Genomic DNA, 23,537 nt, shown 5'->3' on the forward strand with positions numbered 1-23,537 from the left:
CTTCTGATTGTTGCATTTTCCTATTATTTTCGCAAAAAATTGGTTTGGACTAACCCAATTCAATTATACAATTTTATTGCCCAGCCAATCAAGATAAGCAATACTATTTACAATCACTCTCAAGCAATTTTTCGGACAATAGTTGTCCTGTTAGTAAAGCCATCCTTAGATTTCACTCATCAGTTGGTCCACAACTAATGTTTATCTGCTCTTATGACTCACTAGCAGAACATTGAGATGAACTCCTCATATTTAGCAATCGGTGTAGCCTTCCTCCTGTCACTCCCAAGATGTCCTCCTCTCATCCCTATAGCACTGATAATGGCTAATTAACATATACACAGTTGCAAGAAAAAGTAAATGACCCCTTGGAATTACCTTGATTTCTGCATTTAGTGCTAGTAAAATGTGGTCTTATTGTTATGTAAATCACAATTATAGATAAATACAATGTAACAACTAATAATAGAAAAACAGGTCTACTGAGCTAATTTGCTGTGTCAGCACTTGGATGCCTTGTGATCATTGAGGAAGCAATGAATTCCAGAGTCATACACAGAAGAGAAGAGACCCTCATATCAAAGATAAAGATGGGCCCCTTATGCTGGATTTTGGCACTCATAACAGAAGGGTCTGGTGTTTGTTTTCCTTTCCACTCCCTTTGCATTACACTTAAGACATTTCCTAATCTACTTGCTTTCAAGTAATTCAATTTCTCTGGAGAAAGTAGTCCTGCACTGATTACAACCACCCAGCAGAGGAGGGCCCCCTCTCTCCATGGGCCCTATAGTATTGCCTCTATGGTACATATGGAACTCTCTGTTGCATCAAAACATTTTATAAAAGAATGTAAGGGCAGCCAGCCATCCATGACTGCAAGCTGTAGAGACATTGAGTGTTGCAATGACCCAAAACACACAAGAGAATGAAATAAAGAATGGTTAAAAAAGAAGATTTGTCAGAGTCTTGACCTCAACCCCATCACGATGTTGGTTCATGACCTGAAGAGGTCTGTGCACAGAAGGCACCCCAGAAATATTGATGAGCTGAAACATATTGTCAGGAAAATTCCTCCTTGATATTGTGCAAATCATATTTACAGCTACCAGTGACGTTTATTGGAGGTAATTTCAGCTGAAGGCGATCTACCGGTTATTAAATTCAAGTTTTCGCTTACTTTTTCTCTGTGCATTGTTGATGTTTATATAGTGTGCTCATAAAAGACATGAATGGTACAACTTTTTCTATGTCATTACTGTAGTAAGATTGTGTTTGTCTATAATTGTGACTTAGATAACAATCAGACCACATTTTATTGCTAATCAATGCAGAAATTCAGGAAATTCCAAAGGGTTCACTTACTTTTTATTGCAACTTTATACCCATAATTTACATATGAACAGATTAATATTTACTAAGAATTGTAAAATCATGAGAATTACAATCATTATAACCTACAAAATCTACTCATACTCCAAATTTTTTCACGGACACTGGAAAGAAGTCCTGTATTGTTACAGATTTCCAGGAATTTGGGGGTGATTAGCAATTATTGCATTGGAGGGGCAAGGATGTGACAGGGGAGTATTATTTTTTTGCTATTTTAACAAATATTCTGCTGAAAGATTTTTAGTGAAACACCTTGACAAGCTGTTTAAAGGCATATATATATTTTTCTGCATACATTGCTACCCACTCATTGGTTCCAAAAGCAGCCACCCGCCATTATCCCAGCTTTGTTTGAATGAATATATAATCAAACATACACTATTATACAATCCTCTATAATAAACTGCTCAGAAACACATGCAGTGCCAACTTCCAAGAATCGTTAAGCAACAATTGTCTTTGCTGATGATATGTCTGGTATTACACGTACAGTAAAACTACTATATTAACTTACAGGACTACTGTCAGAACAGGTGTGGACCCACGTACCACAGACTCATTTGGCTTAAGGCTACTCCTGAGCAAAGTACCTGGGATCCCATGGTTTTTTACTAGAGTTGAGCAAATGTACTCTGCCGAGCTTGATGCTCGTTCGAGTATTAGCGTACTCGACGGTGCTCGTTACTCGAACGAGCATCAAGCTGTGTTCGACCCTGGCCCAGTTTTTGGCTCCTTCCCGCTGTGATGTGCCTGTTTTGGCAATTTTTTTGTCTGGCAGGCAGGAGAGAAGGAGAGAGAGAGAGAGAGAGAGAGAGAGAGAGAGAGGAACCTAGAAAAAAAAGAAAAAAAAGCTCGGCATCCGGCGTCCCACATACAAAAATGCTTGAGTCTCCCATTGTAGTCAATGGGGTTCGTTACTCAAGTAGAGCTCTCGAATCTTAGGTAAAGCTTGACTCAAATAACGCGGACTTGAGCATTTGGGTGCTTGCTCATCTCTATTTTTTACCCATTAATCCTTCCAATTGGGATCTGGTCTTTGCTGCAGAGACCCCCCCCCTCCCCCAGGTAGTTACTCCAAGAGTACTGTAGTTTCTGTTCTTGAACTTGGCTATTGAAACTAATGGAGCTTTGGCCAAACATGCACACTGCCATTCAATTCATTTTGCTAGTGTCTTGAAGGACAAGGAGCTCCTGTTCTGGTGATCGGTTAGGGTGCCAGCTGTTGAACCTCCAGCAATCAGCTAATTTCCTCAATCCCTATTTAATGTCACTGAAATACTCCTTTAACAGCTATGGCAGAGCAGTGGAATTTTGCGATCTTCCGTAATGTCCCATGACTTATTATTAGCTATGTTTCTGCACAGTTAATTTCTATGTATTAAGGAAATGGTGTTCTATAAATGTTCATTAGAGGTTCCATATTTCTCCTAACTGGACTATTAAAATTATCTCATATTTACTGCTGACCAACAAACAAGATTGGTTAAGAATAGAGATGAGCGAACGTGCTCGTTTAGAGCAATTACTCAATCGAGCATCGCTTTTTTCAAGTAACTGCCTAATCGGGTGAAAAGATTTGAGGGGCGCCAGGGGTGAGCAGGGGCTAGTGGGGGCGGGGGGAAGAGAAAGAGAGAGCTCCACCCTGTTCCCCCTTGCTGCCCCCGGCTCCACCCTGCCACCCACCGGCGCCCCCCCGTATCTTTTCGTCCAAGTAGGCAGTTACTCGAAAAAAGCGATGCTCTATCGAGTAATTGTCCTAAACGAGCACGTTCGCTCATCTCTAGTTAAGAACCAAACTGAAGACATCTACTTGCTCCACCCCTGTATTTCCCAAGATGACCTGATGACACCTCATAAAAATTATAATTACCGTAAAAAAATATTTGAAAGTAGTACAGTCTGAGGTCGCAGTAACACCTGTGGAGGCAAATTTATGCTTTGAAAACAGGCTGTTAGGCTAAATGGGGGAAAGCTATAAAACAAACCCAGTGAGCTCACCACCTTTGCTCACTTCAGGTATTTTATTAGTTTTTTTCTTTTTAAGAGCACAAAAGGAGACATTTTTGTAATCGGTGCATAAGGGGGTATTACTACTGATGGGGATATAAGAGATCATTATTACTGTGTGGGTGCAGAAAATGCAGCATTATAATTGATGGGGAGATACAGATACATTGTTACTCTGTGCCTTAAAATAAAAGTTTTTATCTTATTGGTTGCTACATGTAACCCAGTGTGACAACTGCTTTCCTCTGCATCCGTTTTAGGCTACAGTCATCTATGTGACTTCAGGCATCTTTTCGACAAATTGTGTTATGTCCACAACCTTCTGTTCAGTATATGATGTAAAACAGGTGTAGAATTCTCCAAATTATCTGTTTATGCAGGAAGCATTGTTAGATGTCGTAATGCGCCTTACATAAATAGCAAGTTTTTAACACCACATATGCCTATGCATTGTTAATCTGAATTACTGTGTGTACTCTTCCTTGGCTAAAAATACTCCATAAAAATACTAGGAAAATATGTAGTGCGCCCCCTGGGGATAGTAGTAAGGGACAATAGTCAATCTAATATTCTAAAAAGAATTTAATCAATTTTAATGATCTTATTTGTTGTAGATTGTAGACAGATGTTGATTGTCATCTACATGCTGGTGATACATACTCTTTAAGCCCTTAATGACACGGCCACCTTTTCTTCCCATTTTTGCTCCCCCCCCCCCCCCCTTTAAAAAAAATTGTAACTCCTTTATTTATCCATCTACGTCGCTGTATGAGGACTTGTTTTTTGCAGGACAAGTTGTATTTTTCAATGGTGCAATTTAATATACCAGATAATGTACTGAAAAACTTTTAAAAAATGCTAACTTGAGTAAAATGAAAAAAAAAAAAACAACATTCCGCCATCTTTCAGTGCGTCTTGTTTCTACGGCGCACAAACTGCAACAAAAATGAAATGATAACTTTATTCTATGGGTCAGTACTAGAGATGAGCGAGTATACTCGCTAAGGCACTACTCGCTCGAGTAATGTGCCTTAGCCGAGTATCTCCCCGCTCGTCCTGAAAGATTCGGGGGCCGCCGCAGCTGACAGGTGAGTTGCGGCGGGGAGCGGGGCAGAGCGGGCGGGAGAGAGGGAGAGAGAGATCTCCCCTCCGTTCCTCCCTGCTCTCCCCCGCAGCTCCCCGCCCCGCGGCGGCACCCGAATCTTTCGGGACGAGCGGGGAGATACTCGGCTAAGGCACATTACTCGAGCGAGTAGTGCCTTAGCGAGTATACTCGCTCATCCCTAGTCAGTACGATTGCTATGATACCAAACTTGTATAGTTTTTTTTTTACTGTACTACTCTTTTCTTTTCAAAGACATTTAATTTTTAAAAATTATTTTCTGCCGACATCCTCTGTGCGCAATAACTTTTTTATTTTTCTGTCGACATAGTTGTGCGAGGGCTCAGTTTTTGTGGGATGTCCTGTAGTTTACGTTTGTACCAATTCAGAATGCATATGACTTTTTGATCACTTTTTATAGCGTTTTTTCTGGGAGACAGGGTAACTGAAAAAGTACATTTCTGGCATTCTTAATTTTTTTTTCCGGACAGCATTCACCGTGTGGGGTAAATAATGCACCACTTTGATAGATCGGACTGTTACGGATGCGACAATACTAAATATGTATTTTTTTTTTAATGATTTAGATTTTTTTATTACAGATATGGCAAAAGGAGGGGTTATTTAAACTTTTATTACTTTTTTTTTCTTTACAATTAATAAAACTTTATTGATCTTATTTTCGCTTTTCCTTTAAGCCCCCCTGGGGGACTACAACATGCGATACTTTGAACGCTCCTATAGTATGACATAATGCCATAGCATTACATCATACTGCGATTTGACAGGCAGTCCGTCAAGCCACCCCATGGGGATGGCTTGATAGGCAGTCTCCTAAGGCAGCCCTGGGGCCTTTCAGAAGGCCCCCGGCTGCCATGACACCTGCACAGCTCCCCCGATCGCATATTAGCTTTTTAAAACCCAACTCCACACCATTCGCAACCTGAATGGTTGTTTGAATTTACTCATTCACGGTGATTGGTTTATTGGGTTGCCTGATTCACGGTGATTGGTTATTTGAGTTGGCTGATTCACGGTGATTGTTTTTTTGGTTTGGCTGATTCACGGTGATTTGTTGTTTAGGTTGGCTCAAGTACAGGTGGTGTTGAATAGGGATACATGCACCCCGATCTCTCCATGGGTAGGGGCCGTATTCGGGGGATTTAAATGCCGCTTCATACATACCCCGACGCTCCAGGACGTAAATGTACGTCCTGGAGCGGGAAGGACACTGGGAAGTTAATGGTAGTTTAGTGTTGCCTATGTCACATGTAACTGGTAATGTACTTTTATTGAGTTATAACTTTGTTTTTGCAGCAATTCAGATAGAATTTTAGCTGTCCTTATAACCTATGCGTCATATCAATGCATGTATCATTTCCAATTGTTGTGAATTGTACACAAAGGTGTTATTGTACACATGGCACATGCATCTGCTTGTTTTTGCAGGTCTGGAGCTGCCTGGAAATTATTAATTTTTATTTTTTTCCCCAGCATCTAGGGCTTATTTAAGGGCTTTGGCAGTGGGATTTCCTACCATGAAAGTTGCATTGATTTGCACAAAAAACGCATTTTTGTGCGAATTGCAAAACGCTGTCCTAATTTTTGCAGGTGCAAATTTTATTCGCTTGTAAAAAATGGACACGTGACCGCTTTCATTAGAAAGTATTGGTTCCAATAGATGCGAATCGCAAACGCGCCTAACATGCGGGAAAAAACTGACTAAGCCCTTATAGAATTACTGTAAATCTTAGATACAATAATTGGCGCATTTTTAATTATTTCCACAGGTTTAACAGACTTTTAACATGTTGTCTTTTTTTCTTACTGCTGCAGAGCATCTTCACGGTAAGTAACGTAATTACTCTGCATCATGTTCTATGCTTATGGATTTATCTTTGTATGACGGCTGATCTTACTTATAATTTAATCCCTGAGGAACGAGTCGTAGAATCACAGTAATTTTCAGTGATAGATATGAAGACTGCCATAGTAGTAGCAATGTGGCTCAGTAATGCAATATGTTTAACCTCAAAAACGGCTCAATGGTTCATAGTATTGTGGTAAAAATCAGGAATATCTTTACTAAGTGGGAAAGGGCATATTGTGATGATTGTGACTGGACTGTGGGAGTTTTTTGTCTGACAGTAGTAACTGTATTTCCACCCGATGTACCATATATCTAAGAAATGTCTACCTTAGGGCTCAGTCACACGGGCGCATCGGCGCCTGTGTTACTGCAGGAGGAAGACGGCCGCACTTCAGGACGGACGTCTCTCTGCAGCGCCGGGAGAAAGAATATGTTACCGGCTTCATTGCCGGTCATGTGTTCTTTCTTCAGCGCTGCAGAGAGACATCCGTCTTAAGGTACGGCCGTCTTCTTCCTGCAGGAAGGGCTCAGTCACACGGGCGCATCGGCGCCTGTGTACGGGTGCCGATGCACCCGTGTGACTGAGCCCTCACTGAGAGCCCATGTACTCGTATAAACAAGCAGAGTACTAGTGTAGATCGATCCGAAGCGGTAGAACCCTGTTTCAGGTCGAGCTTTTCTAAAAGTTTGGTTGGGCATGAACCCAAACCGAGTTTTACGCAAAGTTCCACATCAAACAGGGTTCTACTGGTTCGGTTTGCCCCACATCACTGGTGTATAATACTTTCTAAGAGCCATAAAATCCCTGTATAACACAGTGTTAAAATCTTTTATGATTCCTAGACCATGTTAAACACCAGACTTAGGGGTTTTAGTGAACTCCCAGTTCAGTTCGAACTAATTTGGAAAGAACCAAACTTTTGAAAAGTTTGCTCATCACTACAACGGAACAACCTTTATCAGTGATTATAATATTTTAACCCTACTTAGAGAAATTGTCTTCTTTACCAAAGGACTTCACTGTATTGTTAGGACAGGATCTGATCCTGTTCTTGGCACTTAATCCATGGCTTATGTATGGGTAAGTGCAGCTTTTGTCCTTGAGTGATACTGCAGCTGTTCCCATGTGTCACTTTTGCACCAAAAATTGTAGCAAACCGCATGTAGAAGGCAACATTCAAAGAACAATACACGTGACATTTTTACAAGTAGTTTGCCTCATCATGATCTTTCTTTTGTCATCAGCACAACCCATGTCTCTATTTTATCAGGAGACTGACGCAGGTTGTTGCAGGGCACAGTTGCAGCCTTTGAAATGTATCTGCCTGTGCTAATGACAGCTGACCAACAATCAGCTTGTCAGTCATTGGTCAATATGTATACAGGCAGATTTTGTGCTCTATGGGGGAGACCGATTGTTAACACAATAATTAATTCCTATCCTGTTTTAGAACATCATCACCACACCAGCTGAGTGCTCATCCATGTTCTGGTTCTGTGTAGAATGCTGTTTGTTCTTTTTTGTCCTGTTTCAATAATAATTGCTATTCAAGTGAATGGGATTGAGCTGCAATTCCAAGCATAGCCACTAGACAATGCACGGCGCTATGTGATGTACATGTAAGGCCTAATTCACATAATGGATTCTGGTGCAGAATCTGCATATTCCACACCAAAGTCCACACTATAGCCACTTACCATCTGCCTCCTACTGATTTCAAGGGCTATTCTGTGTTACTGTTTTGCAATGCAAAGGGAGTAACAAATTCCCATGCAAATCTGCATTTAGTAGATGTGGATTATGTGGCGGATTTGTTTGTGGCATAAATTTACACCACATGTAAAGGCACCCTAGAAATACACATCTCACAAAAATATCACATCCGCTTCTAGCGAATACTTTATATATTGGCCCTCAGTTACTAATAATGTCTAATATTTATACAGTGTAAACTTCGAGCAGAGAGTGCCACAGTTACCAGAGTATGCATGCTGTGTGATAGACTTGGCACATCTGGCTAGACACAAGCCACTTCTCTGTTACTTACACCCTCTCATGGTTGGCTCATTTTAAACCATTATTTTGCTCCAATAACCTGGCGCACACCAGTAATAAATCTGGCGCATTTGATAACTCAACCAAACCACAGCCCCTTCTCTAGACATTTTTGAAAAATGTCTGCCAAGTCACAAACATGTTTGTTTTTTTGTGAAAATCAATAATAAATGTATCTACATTGATTTGTGCCAAAAAGGTGCAACTTAGATAAGAATTCTGACACAAAAGCAATAGCAAATGTGGGTCATAATTTACCAAACGTGATGAATATAAGAAATAAACATGTAAAAAATGTATATATGTACATAAATATATATATCAGAATTTTTTTGCATATATATATATATATATATATATATATATATATATACTACGAAATTGTGACTCATTCTTCATATAGCAGACTCCAATAAACCTTTTTAGCAGAAAATCACCCATTTTACATGTACAGTAATTAAGCCTCACTTATTCTCAATGTAATGTTCTGTCCAGTGATAAATTATTCCGGCTCTTACAATATTTTTTCACTCTATCTGTAACACCTATGACAATACTAAATTATCATGCCACAAATTTTCTCTCCCCAGGCTTAGGCAAGTAACTTGCAAGTTATTAGCCGCTCACCTTGAAAGCACATAATGCAAAATGATCACAATGTGCTTCTGTCTATTGATTGACTGTGCAAGTGCTTTTATTTTGCCGAGAAATTGGCTAATTTCTGTAGAAGGATTGTAATTTTAATTTTAATGGTCTATTTAGAATTTAAATACAGGATATTGTGCATTAGAAATGCAGACGACTCTTTGACAACCCCTTTTTTTTCTGCCAACTAGACTCATGTTTTACTAATGCAGGTAAGGAACTTACTGTACGTGGCTATGGACTTGCTTGATAGATTGTTTTTTTTCATTGAGTCTCTACTAACTATGTTGGTGTGGTTTGTTTTTTGTACTTTACGATAATGAACGGGCAAAAATATACCTTTAGGCCTTAGTCAGACGGGCGTTTTTTCGCGCGATTTGCGCATGCGCATGCGATTCGCGCATATATAGAACCAATGGTTCGCTATGGTATCGGTCACATGTCCGCTTTTTATGCGGATATGCGATAAATTATAGGGCACGACGATTCGCAGATCGCGCCTATCTGCGTTCAGCGTTTTATGTGCGCACCAAAATCATTTACTGCAGCTAGCTGCGTTTTTTTCGCCGGCCAGTCTAAGTTTCATGCGCATTTTGATGCGCACAGCGATTTTTCTCCGGTCAGACTGGCGTTTTGCTGCGACGATTAACGCGGCTAGGTGCAGATTTTTCCCGCGATTTTTCGCCCCCGGTCACGCGATTTGCGCATCCGCATCCGACATGCGATGCGCAAATCGCGCGAAAAAACGCCCGTCTGACTAAGGCCTTAAAGTGATTCTCCGCAATTATGATAGACTATCAATTTTGATTACTGGGAATTAGAGATGAGCGAACGTACTCGGTAAGGGCGATTTCGCAATCGAGCACCGCAATTTTCGAGTACTTCACTACTCGGGTGAAAAGTACTCGGGTGCGCTGTGGGTGAGCGGGGGTTGCAGCGGGGAGTGGGGGGGAGAGGGAGAGAGAGAGGGCTCCCCCCTGTTCCCCGCTGCTACCCCCCACTCCCCTCTGCAACCCCCCGCCCCACAGCGCACCCGAGTAGTGAAGTACTCGAAAATCGCGGTGCTCGATTGCGAAATCGCCCTTACCGAGTATGTTCACTCATCTCTACTGGGAATCCATTTCTGCCAATCAGCAAAGTAAAGCATACAAATGGCTGTGCCCAGAACTGCAGTTTGTCCTATTCAGGTATGGGACAAGCTGCAGAACCAGGCACAGTGACTTATTAATACAGTGTAGTCAAAAAGACTCATCCAGCGCTATATCTCAATACAGGTGTCCTATATTAAGCTCTTCCCTCCCCATGACGTAAGGGTACGTCATGGGAGCGGGGTACTTCCCGCAAAATGACGTACCCTTACGTCATAGGGATAGCGCAATCCCGCAGCCGGAGCGGTCTGTCACTAGTAGCCGGCCTCCCACTGCGACAGTCCCTCTGTGACTCCAGCCGGCTCTCGTGATAACATCGCGAAAGCCTGGCTGGTTGCTATGGCAACAGAATGCCATATACCGGTGTCCTGTATTGCCATTGCCTAAGATCGCTATAGTAAGCCATAAGGCATGGCAGGAGAGAAGTCCTGCCATGCCTTATCGTAGCGATCTTCAGTCCTGCAGTGTAAGTCCCTCAGAGGGACACAGATTGTGTAAAAATAAGAGCAAAATAAAGTACAAAAAATAAAAATGTAAAAAAACAAAGTTAAAAAACGCTTCTTATATTAGCATAAAAAATGTAAAAAAAAAATCCCACATATTGGGTATCGACGCGTCCGTAATGACGCGTGCAATAAATTGAACATGCTTTTCATCCTGCATGGCAGAAAGCGTTAAAAAAAACCGCTAAAGAACTGAGGCGATATGCACATTTTTTCACATTTTGCCTCCCAATAAAGGCAATAACAGTGATTTAAAAAAAACGTATGTACCCCAAAATGGTACCAATAAAAACTACAGCTCATACCGCAAAAAATAAGCCCTCATAGAGCTCTGTCTGTGGAAAAATAAAATAGTTACAGGACTTTTAATGCAGTGAGTTTAAAAAAAAATAATAATTTCAAAAAAAGGGCTTTTATTGTGGAAAAGTGGAAAAACCTAAAAAAAATATAAGAATTTTGGTATTGTTGTAACCGTACCGACCAGCAGAAAAAATGTAGTGTATCATTTATGCTGCATAACTAACGCTTTAAAAAAAAAAAAAAAAATCTATGGCAGAATTGATGCGTTTTCTTTCCCTACCATCATAAAAAAAAAAATAATAAAAGTTTTACAATATAGCCTATGTACCCAAAAATGGTGCCAACAAAAACTAGAGTTCGCCACGCAAAAAACAAGCCCTTATACGTCCGCGTCGACGGGAAAATAAAAAAAGTTATGGCTGTTACAAAAAAGGAGATGAAAAAATACCAAAAATCGTTTGGTCCTCAACGCTAAAATAGGCCATTCAACTCCTGAGCCCGCTCCATACACAGCATGTGCTGTATGTGTGTCACAAAGGGGTTAAGGTGAAAAGCTTCCTATAAGGCCACTTTCAGACTAGCATATATTAAGTATAGCATATATTATGGTCTGCAAAACAAGGACCAAATACGGCGCTAATATAAATGAATCTATGTATCTATTCACGTTGCCATATTTTCAAAATGCGGCATGACCTATTTTCCCCGTATTTACCACCATATTAGTGTTTTTTTCTATTGGGAAAAATACGGATCAGTGTTTGTCCAGTAGAAAATAAAATATTACAAGGCAAATACTGATCAAATAGTGATGAAATTCTGAAGATCTACAGTCGTAATGTCATCTATAACATGTCCGTAATATGGATTCATATTACAGATTGTTACAATACGCTAGTCTCAAATTGGCCTGAGGGTCTATTTACACAGACAATTTTTCGGATGATTTTGAGATGCACTGTAATCGTATGTAAAAAGAACCCATTATTTTTAATAGGGTAATATACAGGACCATTTTTCCATTGCACCAATAGAGTAAGAGAGAATTGGCCATTAATTCCTTTGGGAGTAGAAAAAAAATCACATCTCACCCATGTGTAAATGGGATTTTTATGCGCATGCGCTTGGCATTTCCCATTTAATTATTGAAGTGATAAACGATTTTTTTCATGTGTATGAAAATCTCATGTACAACGATAGAATAGCAAAAAAAAAAAACATTTGTTTACGAGTGCGATATTGGTCTGAGTTTCTCGGACAGATATCGCATTCGCTTATGTAAATACAGTTTAATTTGAAATTGGTTCTTTTTATTCCTGGAGCTTTATTCTTTTTTGCATTATTTCAAAAAAATATGGGGGAATTTATATATTGAATGATGCCAGTTTTCTAGCACAAAAAAGTCCCAGAATGACATGAGAGGATAGAAGAACTCTTCAAGTTTTTATTGCACCTTACAGATGCTCGATGTGGGCGCCATTGGTGGCACAGCAGATGTCAAGTCGGTAGCCCAGTTCTGCCCAGATGCATCCCGGCATATATTCTGTTATCAATTCAACTGCAGCAGAGATGCCTTGTTTTAGCTCTTCTAGTGTCAACAATGGCGCCCACATCGGACATCTGGGACACTGGAAACCTGAAGAGTTCTTCTGTCTTTTCACGTCATTCTGGCTGTTGTATATCAATACATATAAGAAAAAAATCAGCTTTACTTTTGAACTATTCTTTTTGAACCCCCCTGTATTTGTTTGAAGTTCTGATAAAAGTAGAGCACACTTGAAATTCTACATATTCGTGTGGAATGAAACTACCGTATAACAGTTGTAGTTGCAGCTGTCACACTACAACAGGGCTGCATGTTTCCTTGACCTTATACTCCTCTTCTTGTTGGAGCTAATCCAAGCTCTGGCAAAAACAATGTTTTCAAAAGTTGTGCTGGAAGTACACTTTATAAAAGAGTGCAACTAGCTATGAACTCTATTACATTGCTAAAAGAACTTCAGCTTATACTTCTCTGTTTCAACAGTTTTTGTTTTTCTACTGACTTCTATGTTGCATGGAGGCTGGTCCATTTAAAATCTTTGCCATCTGGTAATGGGCCAAAAATTTTTTAAGAAACACTTCAGAGAAAACTGATACCATATTGTCATGGCTTGTCAGTCGCGACCGACGGTGTCGCGGTATGTTAACCACGATGCAGAAACAGACTAGTCCTATACAGGTTACTGGTTGACACTTTATTCCTACCCCTCTCTTAGCTCATTGCTGTTTATTGCCGTTCAGTTGGCCGTGGGGGTTGGAGCTGTCCAAGGTCTCCTGGAGTTAGCAGTGGATCTTTCAGTTAGGTTGTGGTTTATTTCCCTCTCTCTCTTGGTTATTTGTACTATGGTTCAGGTAGCAGGCCAAGAGGTGTTAAGCAGGTTCGCACTTATCAGAGCGGTCAATCTGCTGTTAGGTAGGGACTTTCCCATTTAGGAGCAGGGTCAGTTTTCCCCTATTTTGTGTTTTCCTTTGTTGAATAGGGGTTTTATTGCAGGAATGTGGTTCCCATTGGTCCAGTGTTGACACAGTCTTGCGTCTGCCCCAAGGTGTGCATTGCATCCAGGTCAAATGTGACAAGTATGTTGTGCCTGGTGCAAGGATTGATTCTTTTTTGTCTTTTCATCTTTGTAGAATGCTCCACTCCCTTAGGCTCTACATTTGGCATGACAGTGTATAAGTTTTGACCAAAGTGCTCTACAATCCCTTCCTGCAAATGGACATACTTTGAGCAGGTACCCAAAAGAAACAGAAATCTTCTTCTAGTGGGTGGGACATTACTAGTATAGGTTTCTGCTGCAACGTGAATGTCTGCAGAACCCTTCCGAGGAGGTAAACCAGCCGACATTGTTGGGGAAAGTTGCGTTTGGCTTTAGTGATTTTTTTTTCCGACAAGTTGCTCAGTTTTTCACCTATTTTGTGATGGCCCATTTATATGGACAACATATGAACAATGTTAAGTTATTTCTTTGATGTGAGAGGGATCGTGTACTCAGAATTTGTAACACAAGGTCAAAGAGTCAACCAAAGTTTTTCGTAAAAAAGTTATGAAAAGGTTGATTCATGATTTATGGAAAAAATGGGTGACTGGTTCTTCCATCATGACAACACACCTGCCCAGACGTGCTAACTGTTACGCAATTTTTGACGAAAAACAGCTTGACACCCTTACCTCACCCTCCGTATTCACCCTATCTCACTCCATGCAACTATTTTTTATTTCCTTGAGTTTAAAGAGGCCTTAAAGGAAAATGTTTTTGCTGAAGAGGTGAAACAAAAAATGGCACAAGTACTAAAAGACATCAATAGCGACAAGTTTAAAAAATGCCTTGAGCAGTGGAAAAAATGTTTGGACAAATGTATTCCTTCATATGGAAAGAAATTTTGAAGGAGACTGAAGTTTCAAAATGTACAAAAAGATTATTTTACCAATGAATTCCTGTTCCTTTTTGTCACCCCCTCGTATCATGCCCTAATTATATTTGCTTAACTGCAATAGAAGGTAATAATTAGAGATGAGCGAGTATACTCGCCAAGGGCAATTGCTTGAGCGAGCATTGCCCTTAGCGAGTACCTGCCCGCTCAAGAGGAAAGGTTCGGGTGCCGGCGCTTGGGAGTGGTGAGTAGCGGCAGTCAGCTCGGGGGAGCGGGGGGGGGGGGGGGGAGAGAGGGAGAGAGAGATCTCCCCTCCGTTCCTCCCCGCTCTCCCCTGCAGCTCCCTGCCCGCCGCTGGCACCCGAACCTTTCCTCTCGAGCGGGCAGGTACTCGCCAAGGGCAATGCTCTCTCGAGCAATTGCCCTTAGCGAGTATACTCGCTCATCTCTAGTAATAATATGTCCTTTTGATCATACAGACATTACCAGAGCTATGATTGAAGGGGAGCTCCAATGATAAGGAGCAGGATCAGAGAAACCTCTTATTCTGGACTTTAACCCCATAACAACCACCGATACACCTTTTGACAGCCTGTATGGGCAGCCTATGTATGAAGAGAGATCACAGGGCGACTTCTTTTCATACTGTGCGGGTGTCAGCTGTTTATTACAGCTGACACCCGTGGGCAATACCTGCAATCGGCCACGCTGTTATTAACCCCCTAAATGCCGCTGTCAATTCTGACAGCGGCATTTAAATCCCCCTCACATAGACTGCTGCCCTGTGCCCCTCACATAGACTGCTGCCTCAGGGCTCCTCACACAGACTCCTGTCCCGGGCCCCTCACGCAGACTGATGTCCCGGGCCCCTCACATAGACTGCTGTCCCGGGCTGATATAGACTGTTGCTCCGGGCTCCTCATATAGACTGTTGTCCCGGGCCCCTCACACAGACTGATGTCCCGGGCCCCTCATATAGACTGTTGTCCCGGGCCCCTCACATAGACTGCTGTCCAGGGCCCCTTACATAGACTGCTGCCCTGGGCCCCTCACATAGACTGCTGCCTCAGGGCCCCTCACATAGACTCCTGCCCAGGGCCCCTTACATCGACTGCTGTCTCGGGCCCCTGACATAGACTGTTGTACTGGGCCCCTCACATAGACTGCTGTCCAGGGCCCCCTCACATAGACTGCTCTCCAGGGCCCCTCACATAGAATGCTGTTCCGGGCCCCTCATATAGACTGTTGTCCTGGGCCTCTCATATAGACTGTTGTCCCGGGCCCCTCACATAGACTGCTGTCCTGGGCCCCTCACATAGACTGCTGTCCCGGGACCCTCATATAGACTGTTGTCCCGGGCCCCTCACATAGATTGCTGTCCAGGGCCCCTCACATAGACTGTTGTCCTGGGTCCCTCACATAGACTGCTGTCCCAGGCCCCTCACATAGACTGCTGTCCCAGGCCCCTCACATAGACTGCTGTCCCGGGCCCCTCACACAGACTGCTGTCCAGGGCCCCCTCACATAGACTGCTGTCCCGGGCTCCTCACATAGACTGCTGTCCAGTGCTCCTCACATAGACTGTTGTACCAGGCCCCTCACATAGACTGCTGTCTGGGGCCCCCTCACATAGACTGCTCTCCCAGGCCCCTCACATAGACTGCTGTCCAGGGCTCCTCACATAGACTGTTGTACCAGGCCCCTCACATAGACTGCTGTTCAGGGCCCCTCACATAGACTGCTGTCCAGGGCCCCTTACATAGACTGCTGTCCTGGGCCTCTCACATAGACTGTTGTACCAGGCCCCTTACATACAGTGCTGTCCCGGGCCCCTCTCTTGCACTGCTCCCCAGAATTCCTCCATTACCTTCCACCTCAATATGCAGTAGGCAGGTTCACCTGTAAAGGTCTTATCTCCTTTTCCCCCACAGCTCCAATATGATGTACTGCATAGGACCATCTGTCATGTTACTATGATGTCTTTGAAGGTTCTCCAGAACGTTGTCTAACTTCAGTTTTGCTGCATTTTGTATAAAGTTCCTCAAAAATCTTAATTTGTGCAAATTGCAGTATAAGGCCTTAGTCAGACAGGCGTTTTTTCGCGCGATTTGCGCATGCGCATGCGTCCGGCGATTTTTTTAAGCCATTGCTTTGCAATGGTATCGGACACATGAGCGCTTTTTATGCGCTCGTCCGATAAATTATAGAACAGAAATCGCAGATCGCACCTATCTGCGATCTGCGATTCCTGTTCTCTTCTCTATATGCGCTCAATGGGGCCGGCGGCAGCAGCGCCGACCCCATTGAGAACATATACTAGACAAATCATTCTCCTCTGCCACAGCTGTAACAGCTGTGGCAGAGAAGAATGATGTTTGCACATTGAATTCAATGGAGCCGGCAATACAGCCGGCTACATTGAAAGCAATGGGCTGCCGGCGATCGCGGGATGAATTGTCGGGAAGGGCTTAAATATATAAGCCCTTCCCTGCAATTCATCCAGAAATGTGTAAAAAAAAATATATATATATACTCACCTTGTCCCGGCAGACGGAGTTCAGCGCGGCCGGCCTGCAGTGGGTGTGAAGGGGGTGTGAGTCAGACCTGCCCCTGATTGGCTCAGCTGTATTGCCGGCTCCATTGAATTCAATGCGCTGGACAGCTCCGGCCCGTTTCTAATGAAACGCGGCTAGGAGCAGATTTTTCGGGCGATTCTTGGGCCCCGGTCACGCGATTTGCGGATGCGCATCCGTCATGCGATCCGCAAATCGCGCGAAAAAACGCCCGTGTGACTAAGGCCTAAAAGAGTGCTATTTACGCAGCGTTTTGTGTGTGCAAAATTTGTGATCACACTACACAGTGAATAGAACCCAGAGTGCTTGTTCACATGTTCACATAAGCGTATTTTGCACATGCATTTCGTTAGTGCAAAAAAAAACGCAGAATGCTCTATTTTGCTGTGTGTTTGTGCCCTAAAATAGCACACATTGAACTACGTAAATTAATTGCCTATTGCAATCAATGGGAGCATGGTTGCGTGTTTTTTTTGTGCACAGATGCGCAAAAAGTACAGTAAAACACAATGCGAAACATCCATGGCACAAATGCATGTGTAAATGCACTGAATCCTGTGTGACCCCATCCTAAGGGTTTCTTCACATGAGCGTAAGTGCAAAAATGCATACGATAGCACCACTTTTTGCGCAGTGAGGGTCGTGCTATTGTCCGCGAATCCTGCATTTTACTGTGCCTTTTGTGCTGCGGGGGACTAGTCACATTGGCTCCATGATTTTTAGGACTGTACAGCCGCATTACTCCCCAATGTGATGTTTTACCTGTGAAATTGCACAGTTAATTGCACAATTACCAGGGTAACAAGTCACATTTGCACAGACTCCTATGGTGCCTTTAGTGTGCTAATGCGAATTAAAATAGAGCATGCCGCAAAAGCTTGTGGGAAGAAGTCCTTTGGGATTAACCCTTTCCAATCCACTGTCTGACCTCTGAAGACATTCTGATTTAAGGCTGTACAGCTCTGATGTTGGAAGACGTCCATCAGGGTTCTCTTACTATATATTGCCAGCCTCTCTGCTGTAGGAGCCTATCCAACGTGTCACTTCAAGCAGTACTGGCTTTAGCCAACATATAGCGCCGTTGTATAACGGCAGAAAAAGAGTAAGCCCCCTAGGAGAACCAGGATACAAATTGGATTAGAAAGGGTTAAGGAGGCATGCATTCTATTGCAATATATGTATTTTTAGGTAGTCGACAAGAGGACGACCTCCAAAGACAACGTAATCAATGTAACAAATATGTTCGTTTTGGAAATCAGTTAGAAACATTTTGTTTGTAATAAACTTTATTGAATTTCTAAAATAACAAAAATGAAGCTTATTAAAAGATTATTTATATGTGGAGTAACAGCCAAACATTCTGAAGTCAGCCTCCTGTGCAAAAAGTTGGCATGACAGTTCATTAATTAGCTCAATGGTATTATCTCCCTACAGAGTTTCCCAACACTTTTGTTCATTTTCAGTGCAGTGAATCAGTTTTATCCGATGCTTTTACCTTCCTTGCTGAGTTCATTGAACTTTGGGTAATAAGAACTGGCAGCAACCAACTACCAAGTACAGTTCTCCTGAAGGTCAAGGGATGGGAGTCAGTAGAAAATATGCCAGATCAATGTCTTGAGTAAAACTTTTAGCCTTTCAGCCTTTTGACACCAAGCAAGGTTCTACTGACTGGGCAATTTTCTTGCAAAATGGTATCTGATCATTTTAAGCAATATTGGGAAAGGTGTTCTGACTTATATTTTTGTACAGGAAGTTTAGCGGAAAGTACTTTTTGGCACAACACAAAACTGTACTTTAATAATACGAGGAAAACATAAATACAATTGTAATATAGCTTGGCAAAACGAGACAATTGCTGTGAAGTTTCCAGTATTTAGGTACCTAAACCATCAGCTCTATCAGATTACGTGCAGCTTGCTTTATTTTTCTCTTGTCTCACTGTAAGCTCATCTCATTGCATTTAGGGCTTAAACACATGGGCATGTTATTCTTCTGTTTTGTGGCTGTGAAAATCACAGCCGCAAAACGGGACGAAACAAAAACATTGATTTCACTATCGTTTTCACTATTGGGATTCTCGCACGTTAGTAATAAACCAGAGAGAAGATAAGACTTGACCTAAACTATGTGCGAGAAAAGGTAAGGCAGGACCAATCTTCATGCTTTTCTTTCAAATTCCAAAAAACAATACAAAATACGAGTATATTAGCACATGCGCCCGTCTGTTTAAGCCCCTTAGGATATATTCACATGGGCAAGTTTCACACAGGTCCAAGATGGGCAGAACTCGCATTGAAAAAGAACCCATTCATTTGAATGGGTCAATTCAGACATACAAGTTTGCACTTGCAATCGTAGTCCAAGTTTGAAAAATTGCTACTTGTCCTATCTTTGTGATAATCACAACCGCATGACAGGACAAAACGAAACCATTGATTTCAATGGTTTCGTTTTCACTATCCTTAATTGTACGGGTGAGATAAGATAGGACTTGTCCTATCTTTCCTGCATGTAGTTAAGATAGAACAGGACCTATCTTCCCACTTTTTTTTCAAACTCCTGTGCTATTGTGCAAAGATTGAATAGCCGGTAATGTGTTTCTATGTCACATTATTAGATTGGCATACAGATGGTCCCCGACTTGCGAACAGGTTCCGTTCTAGGAGCCCGTTCGCAAGTCCATTTTGTTCGCAAGTCGAACAAATGTTTGTATGGAGCGGGACCGCTGGTGGATCCCGCTCCATACAACATCGGGTGCTGGCTGTTCTTACAGCGGGCACCCGGTGGCAGCAGTTCCGACGAGCCTCGCCGCTCATCAGAACTGTTAACACTTTAAATACAGCGGTATTTAAAGTGTTAACAGTTCTGATGAGCGGCGAGGCTCGTCGGAACTGCTGCCACCGGGTGCCCGCTGTAAGAAACAGCCTGCACCCGACGTTCAGGGGGCCCGTACAGCATCCCACGATGAGATCGCGGGACGCTGTGCAGTTGCTAGGCAGCCGGGGGCCTCCTGAGAGGCCCCAGGGCTGCCTATGCAGAGTGCCCATCAAGCGCACGGCTTGATAGGCGCTCTGCATAGACAGCCCTAGGGCCTTTCAGAAGGCCTCCGGCTGCCTAGCAACCGCGATCTGACCGGACAGGCTTCTATCAGGCTTGATAGAAGCCTGTCCGGTCCCTGCACAGTATGATGTAATGCCATAGCATTACATCATACTGTGCAAAACAGATACTTCGTATCTTGCGAAATTCGTAACTCGAATGTTCGCAAGTCGGGGACTATCTGTAGTGTGATAGAATTCTTTGGCTTGATATGGTCTTATGCCTTGTATGGCTATATTATTACATTATGCAAAATATGAGAATACATTATGCAAAAACACTCTGCGAATGTTCTGAACACAAAACCTCCACATACCTTGATCCATCTCTGACTAGAAATAAAAGATGTAAGATGATGATTTTGGTACTCAAATACATCTAGGACTTACAGTTGAGTCGAATAGTGTAGCAATCATACCACCACAAGAATAATAAATATGAAATGTGCATCAACATAATAGAGCACACAATACAAAACAAGGCACTCACTATTAGATGACAGGTCTAGGAGGTGTTGGTAGTTGGATAATAAGGATGAAGATGATGATCATAATGATGACTCAAACAGTGGGAATTTCAGCAGAAATATTAACCTGAGAAATCTTTTATCTAACGCAAGATTTATCTATATCATTCCCTAACCTGTCCCTGACACTGACCCTAACATCAGACACCACTGTCCCTACATAGTCAATTGTAATAGTCAATTGTCTCTGATAGCAACCCTGTCTGAAATACTATCCCTGAAAGCAAGACTGTACTAGAACCCAAATAATAAGCCAAACAAGTAAGCTGAACAATGAACCAAGGCTGGACAGATGCAAACAAGGAATTAAGATAAATAACAGAGGCTAGGGAACAAAGACTGAACAAGACATAACCATAGGACCAAACTGGCAAGAAAAAAGGTAGACTAGAACAAGGTACTAGATTTAAAAATTCATAGTTACTAATGTCACCAGCATCCACACTGCAGAAGCTAGGCATACTTAAAAGGAGGCTAGCAGATGACAAATCCCTCCGTAAACAAATTTGGCTGAGCAATGAGGTTAGGTAATCCACTGATCAATGGATCAACTGTGGGAAATCAGCTATGGCATACGTTGTATAGCAAATGTTCCAACAATAGCTTAGGAGGTAGGAAATGAGGATCCTTTAGGAGAATTTCTGCTGATCATAACGGATGAACCAAAAAAACTAGGTGACCCTAGCAATATGACACTGCTTTGTGCTGCATGCTTTGGCTGCATGTGAAAGTAACATACAAAGTGGGTCAGTCTGGCCCACCAAAAACTAGGAATATCTATTAGTTAACAAACTCATAAAAGCTCCATCTGAGAATGGTGTTATGTGTAGCTGTTAAGTGGTCTTTCTGGTGGGCCTAAGATACCAAAGTCCAACCCTGCCTACCCTAAGGCCTTACGTCCACTTGCAAGCACGAATACCACTGCTGAATCCCGCAGTGGTATCCATGCGTGCCTTCGGCCATGGAGAGGAAAAGAATATTTCTTACCTCTCTGGGTCCAGTGCGGATCTCTTCTGAATCTGGCAGATCTTTTTTCTTCCGCACGGCGGATGCGCCTGGGAGCATTGGGCGACGCGCTTGATGCATGCGCAGTGTTCACTTTTTTGTGTTTGAATCCCCTGCTTTCCTGCTGATCAGCGGCACCTCCACAGTGACAGCTGTGGGTGTGCCACGGCGGGGACAGCTTCCATTGACTTCAATGGAAGCTGTCGCTGCTGGACCCGCAGGAAAATGGAGCATGCTGCGATTTCTTCCCGTGCGTGCGCCGGGAAAAAAATCACATCCGCATGCTTTTACTGGCCGTGCGGATGCTAATGCATCCCTATGGATGGCAAGAGGTGCGGATCTCCCGTGCGGGGGCCATGCATGGATTTTATAATTAAAACCCGCACGTGGACATTGGGCCAAATCAATATTCTAAGAGCAAATTTCTATAAGACCCCAAACATCAGACCATATTACACATTTTATTTTAATTTTTGAGGGAAAATGTTATTAATCTGCAAATTTAGCATCTCACAGTCTGGAGAAGAGTATCATTATACATTTAAATATGCTCAATTAAGAGTGTAATTAATTTCATCCTTCAGACAGCAGCAGGAGGAGGACAATGACTCCGTCAGGTATGTGAGTTCTAATTGACAAGCGTCGACCACAAGCTGAAATCACAAGTCCTACATCAGCCTGACTCCATCACTGAAGTTCAAACCTACGTTATGGACATTCAATTAATTTCATCTATAAATACATTTAACAGAAGAATACAAATGAGTTGTCCTTTTTGTCCTATGAGGTGGTAAGGTTGACAAGGCTTTTTTCAGGCCATTAATTAGTAGTTCTGGCCTTATTTATTTTAACATATTCAGTAAATATGCAAATAGACATCAATGACCATAAGGAGACGTAGTAATTAATAAAATGTGGTGTTATCTGCCTAGAGATCTTGGTGACCCTTCATTTAATTAGAGAATTACCCCCTTCATTACTTCAGCAATCCATCTGTCAGCTGGCATTTCGGACACTGTAACATGCCAGTTATCTGTTGGTGAAATTGTCCTTTTCCATGTGAATCCGTAGAAAGTCATCATACTTGTCAAGTAATTTATTCCAACTCTATGGTTTTGCATAGATTACACATTATCATGTTCTTTTGCATGTTGTTCGAATGTATTATCTTCCTCAAACATGATCTTAGATGATTTCTTTATTCCATGCTGTGATAATATACTTGGTGCCTCAGGACTTTGAAGGTGCCTTGTCTTGGTCTTTATCTTTTTTGTGGTCCCTTGACCATGACTTCTACTCTGTATCAGAACAGTGATAAGAGTAATTCTCTGCAGCATCATCTATGAGAAGGCAGCTACACTATGAGTCAATATCCCACCATTTAACCACTTAAAGACCAGGGAGTTTTGTTCCTAATGGACCAGACACTTTTTAGGATTTTACCCATGTGGTGGTTTTACTGCCCTATTTTTTTTATTCAGCAACCAAAATTATTTTTACCACGTTTTTTTTTCTGTGACATATAGGGCTATTTTTTGAATATCTTTTTTCACTGAATTTTATTTCCATTTTTTAGCTTGATTGGGGGTAAAAAGCTAAAAAAAAGATTTTCTTTTCATTTGTAGTTGTTTATTTTTAAAATTAGTATATTTACGATATAATAAAGTACAGGAATAGGTTCCTCTTTTTGTTTTTGACATTTTGATATATCATTTCTATACAGGGCGCACATGACAATGGTTTTGGTTAATGTTGGCAGTGGGTCATTTTCTTTTATATATCCATACTAATATTATAAATGTGAGAGTAACTCTGTCTGTCTCTGTTACCTTTTCACAGCTGAACTGCTGAAGCGATTTTTTTTTTTTTTTTATAAATCAATATTTATTTGAGTTTTTTG

The 23,537-nt window shown here is 42.0% G+C and overlaps 1 protein-coding gene across 1 annotated transcript in view; it reads left to right on the plus strand.

Annotated features, from left to right (window-relative positions):
• Positions 1 to 23,537, plus strand: part of CACNA2D3 (calcium voltage-gated channel auxiliary subunit alpha2delta 3) — a 1,017,883-nt gene that overhangs the window by 93,737 nt on the left and 900,609 nt on the right. The window contains exon 3 of the mRNA XM_066596541.1: positions 6,335 to 6,346. Coding sequence (XP_066452638.1) covers positions 6,335 to 6,346 — 12 coding nt within the window. The remainder of the gene's footprint in view (positions 1 to 6,334; positions 6,347 to 23,537) is intronic.

The sequence above is a fragment of the Eleutherodactylus coqui genome, chromosome 3, assembly GCF_035609145.1.
Source record: "Eleutherodactylus coqui strain aEleCoq1 chromosome 3, aEleCoq1.hap1, whole genome shotgun sequence".
In the NCBI taxonomy this organism is placed as follows: Eukaryota; Metazoa; Chordata; class Amphibia; order Anura; family Eleutherodactylidae; genus Eleutherodactylus; species Eleutherodactylus coqui.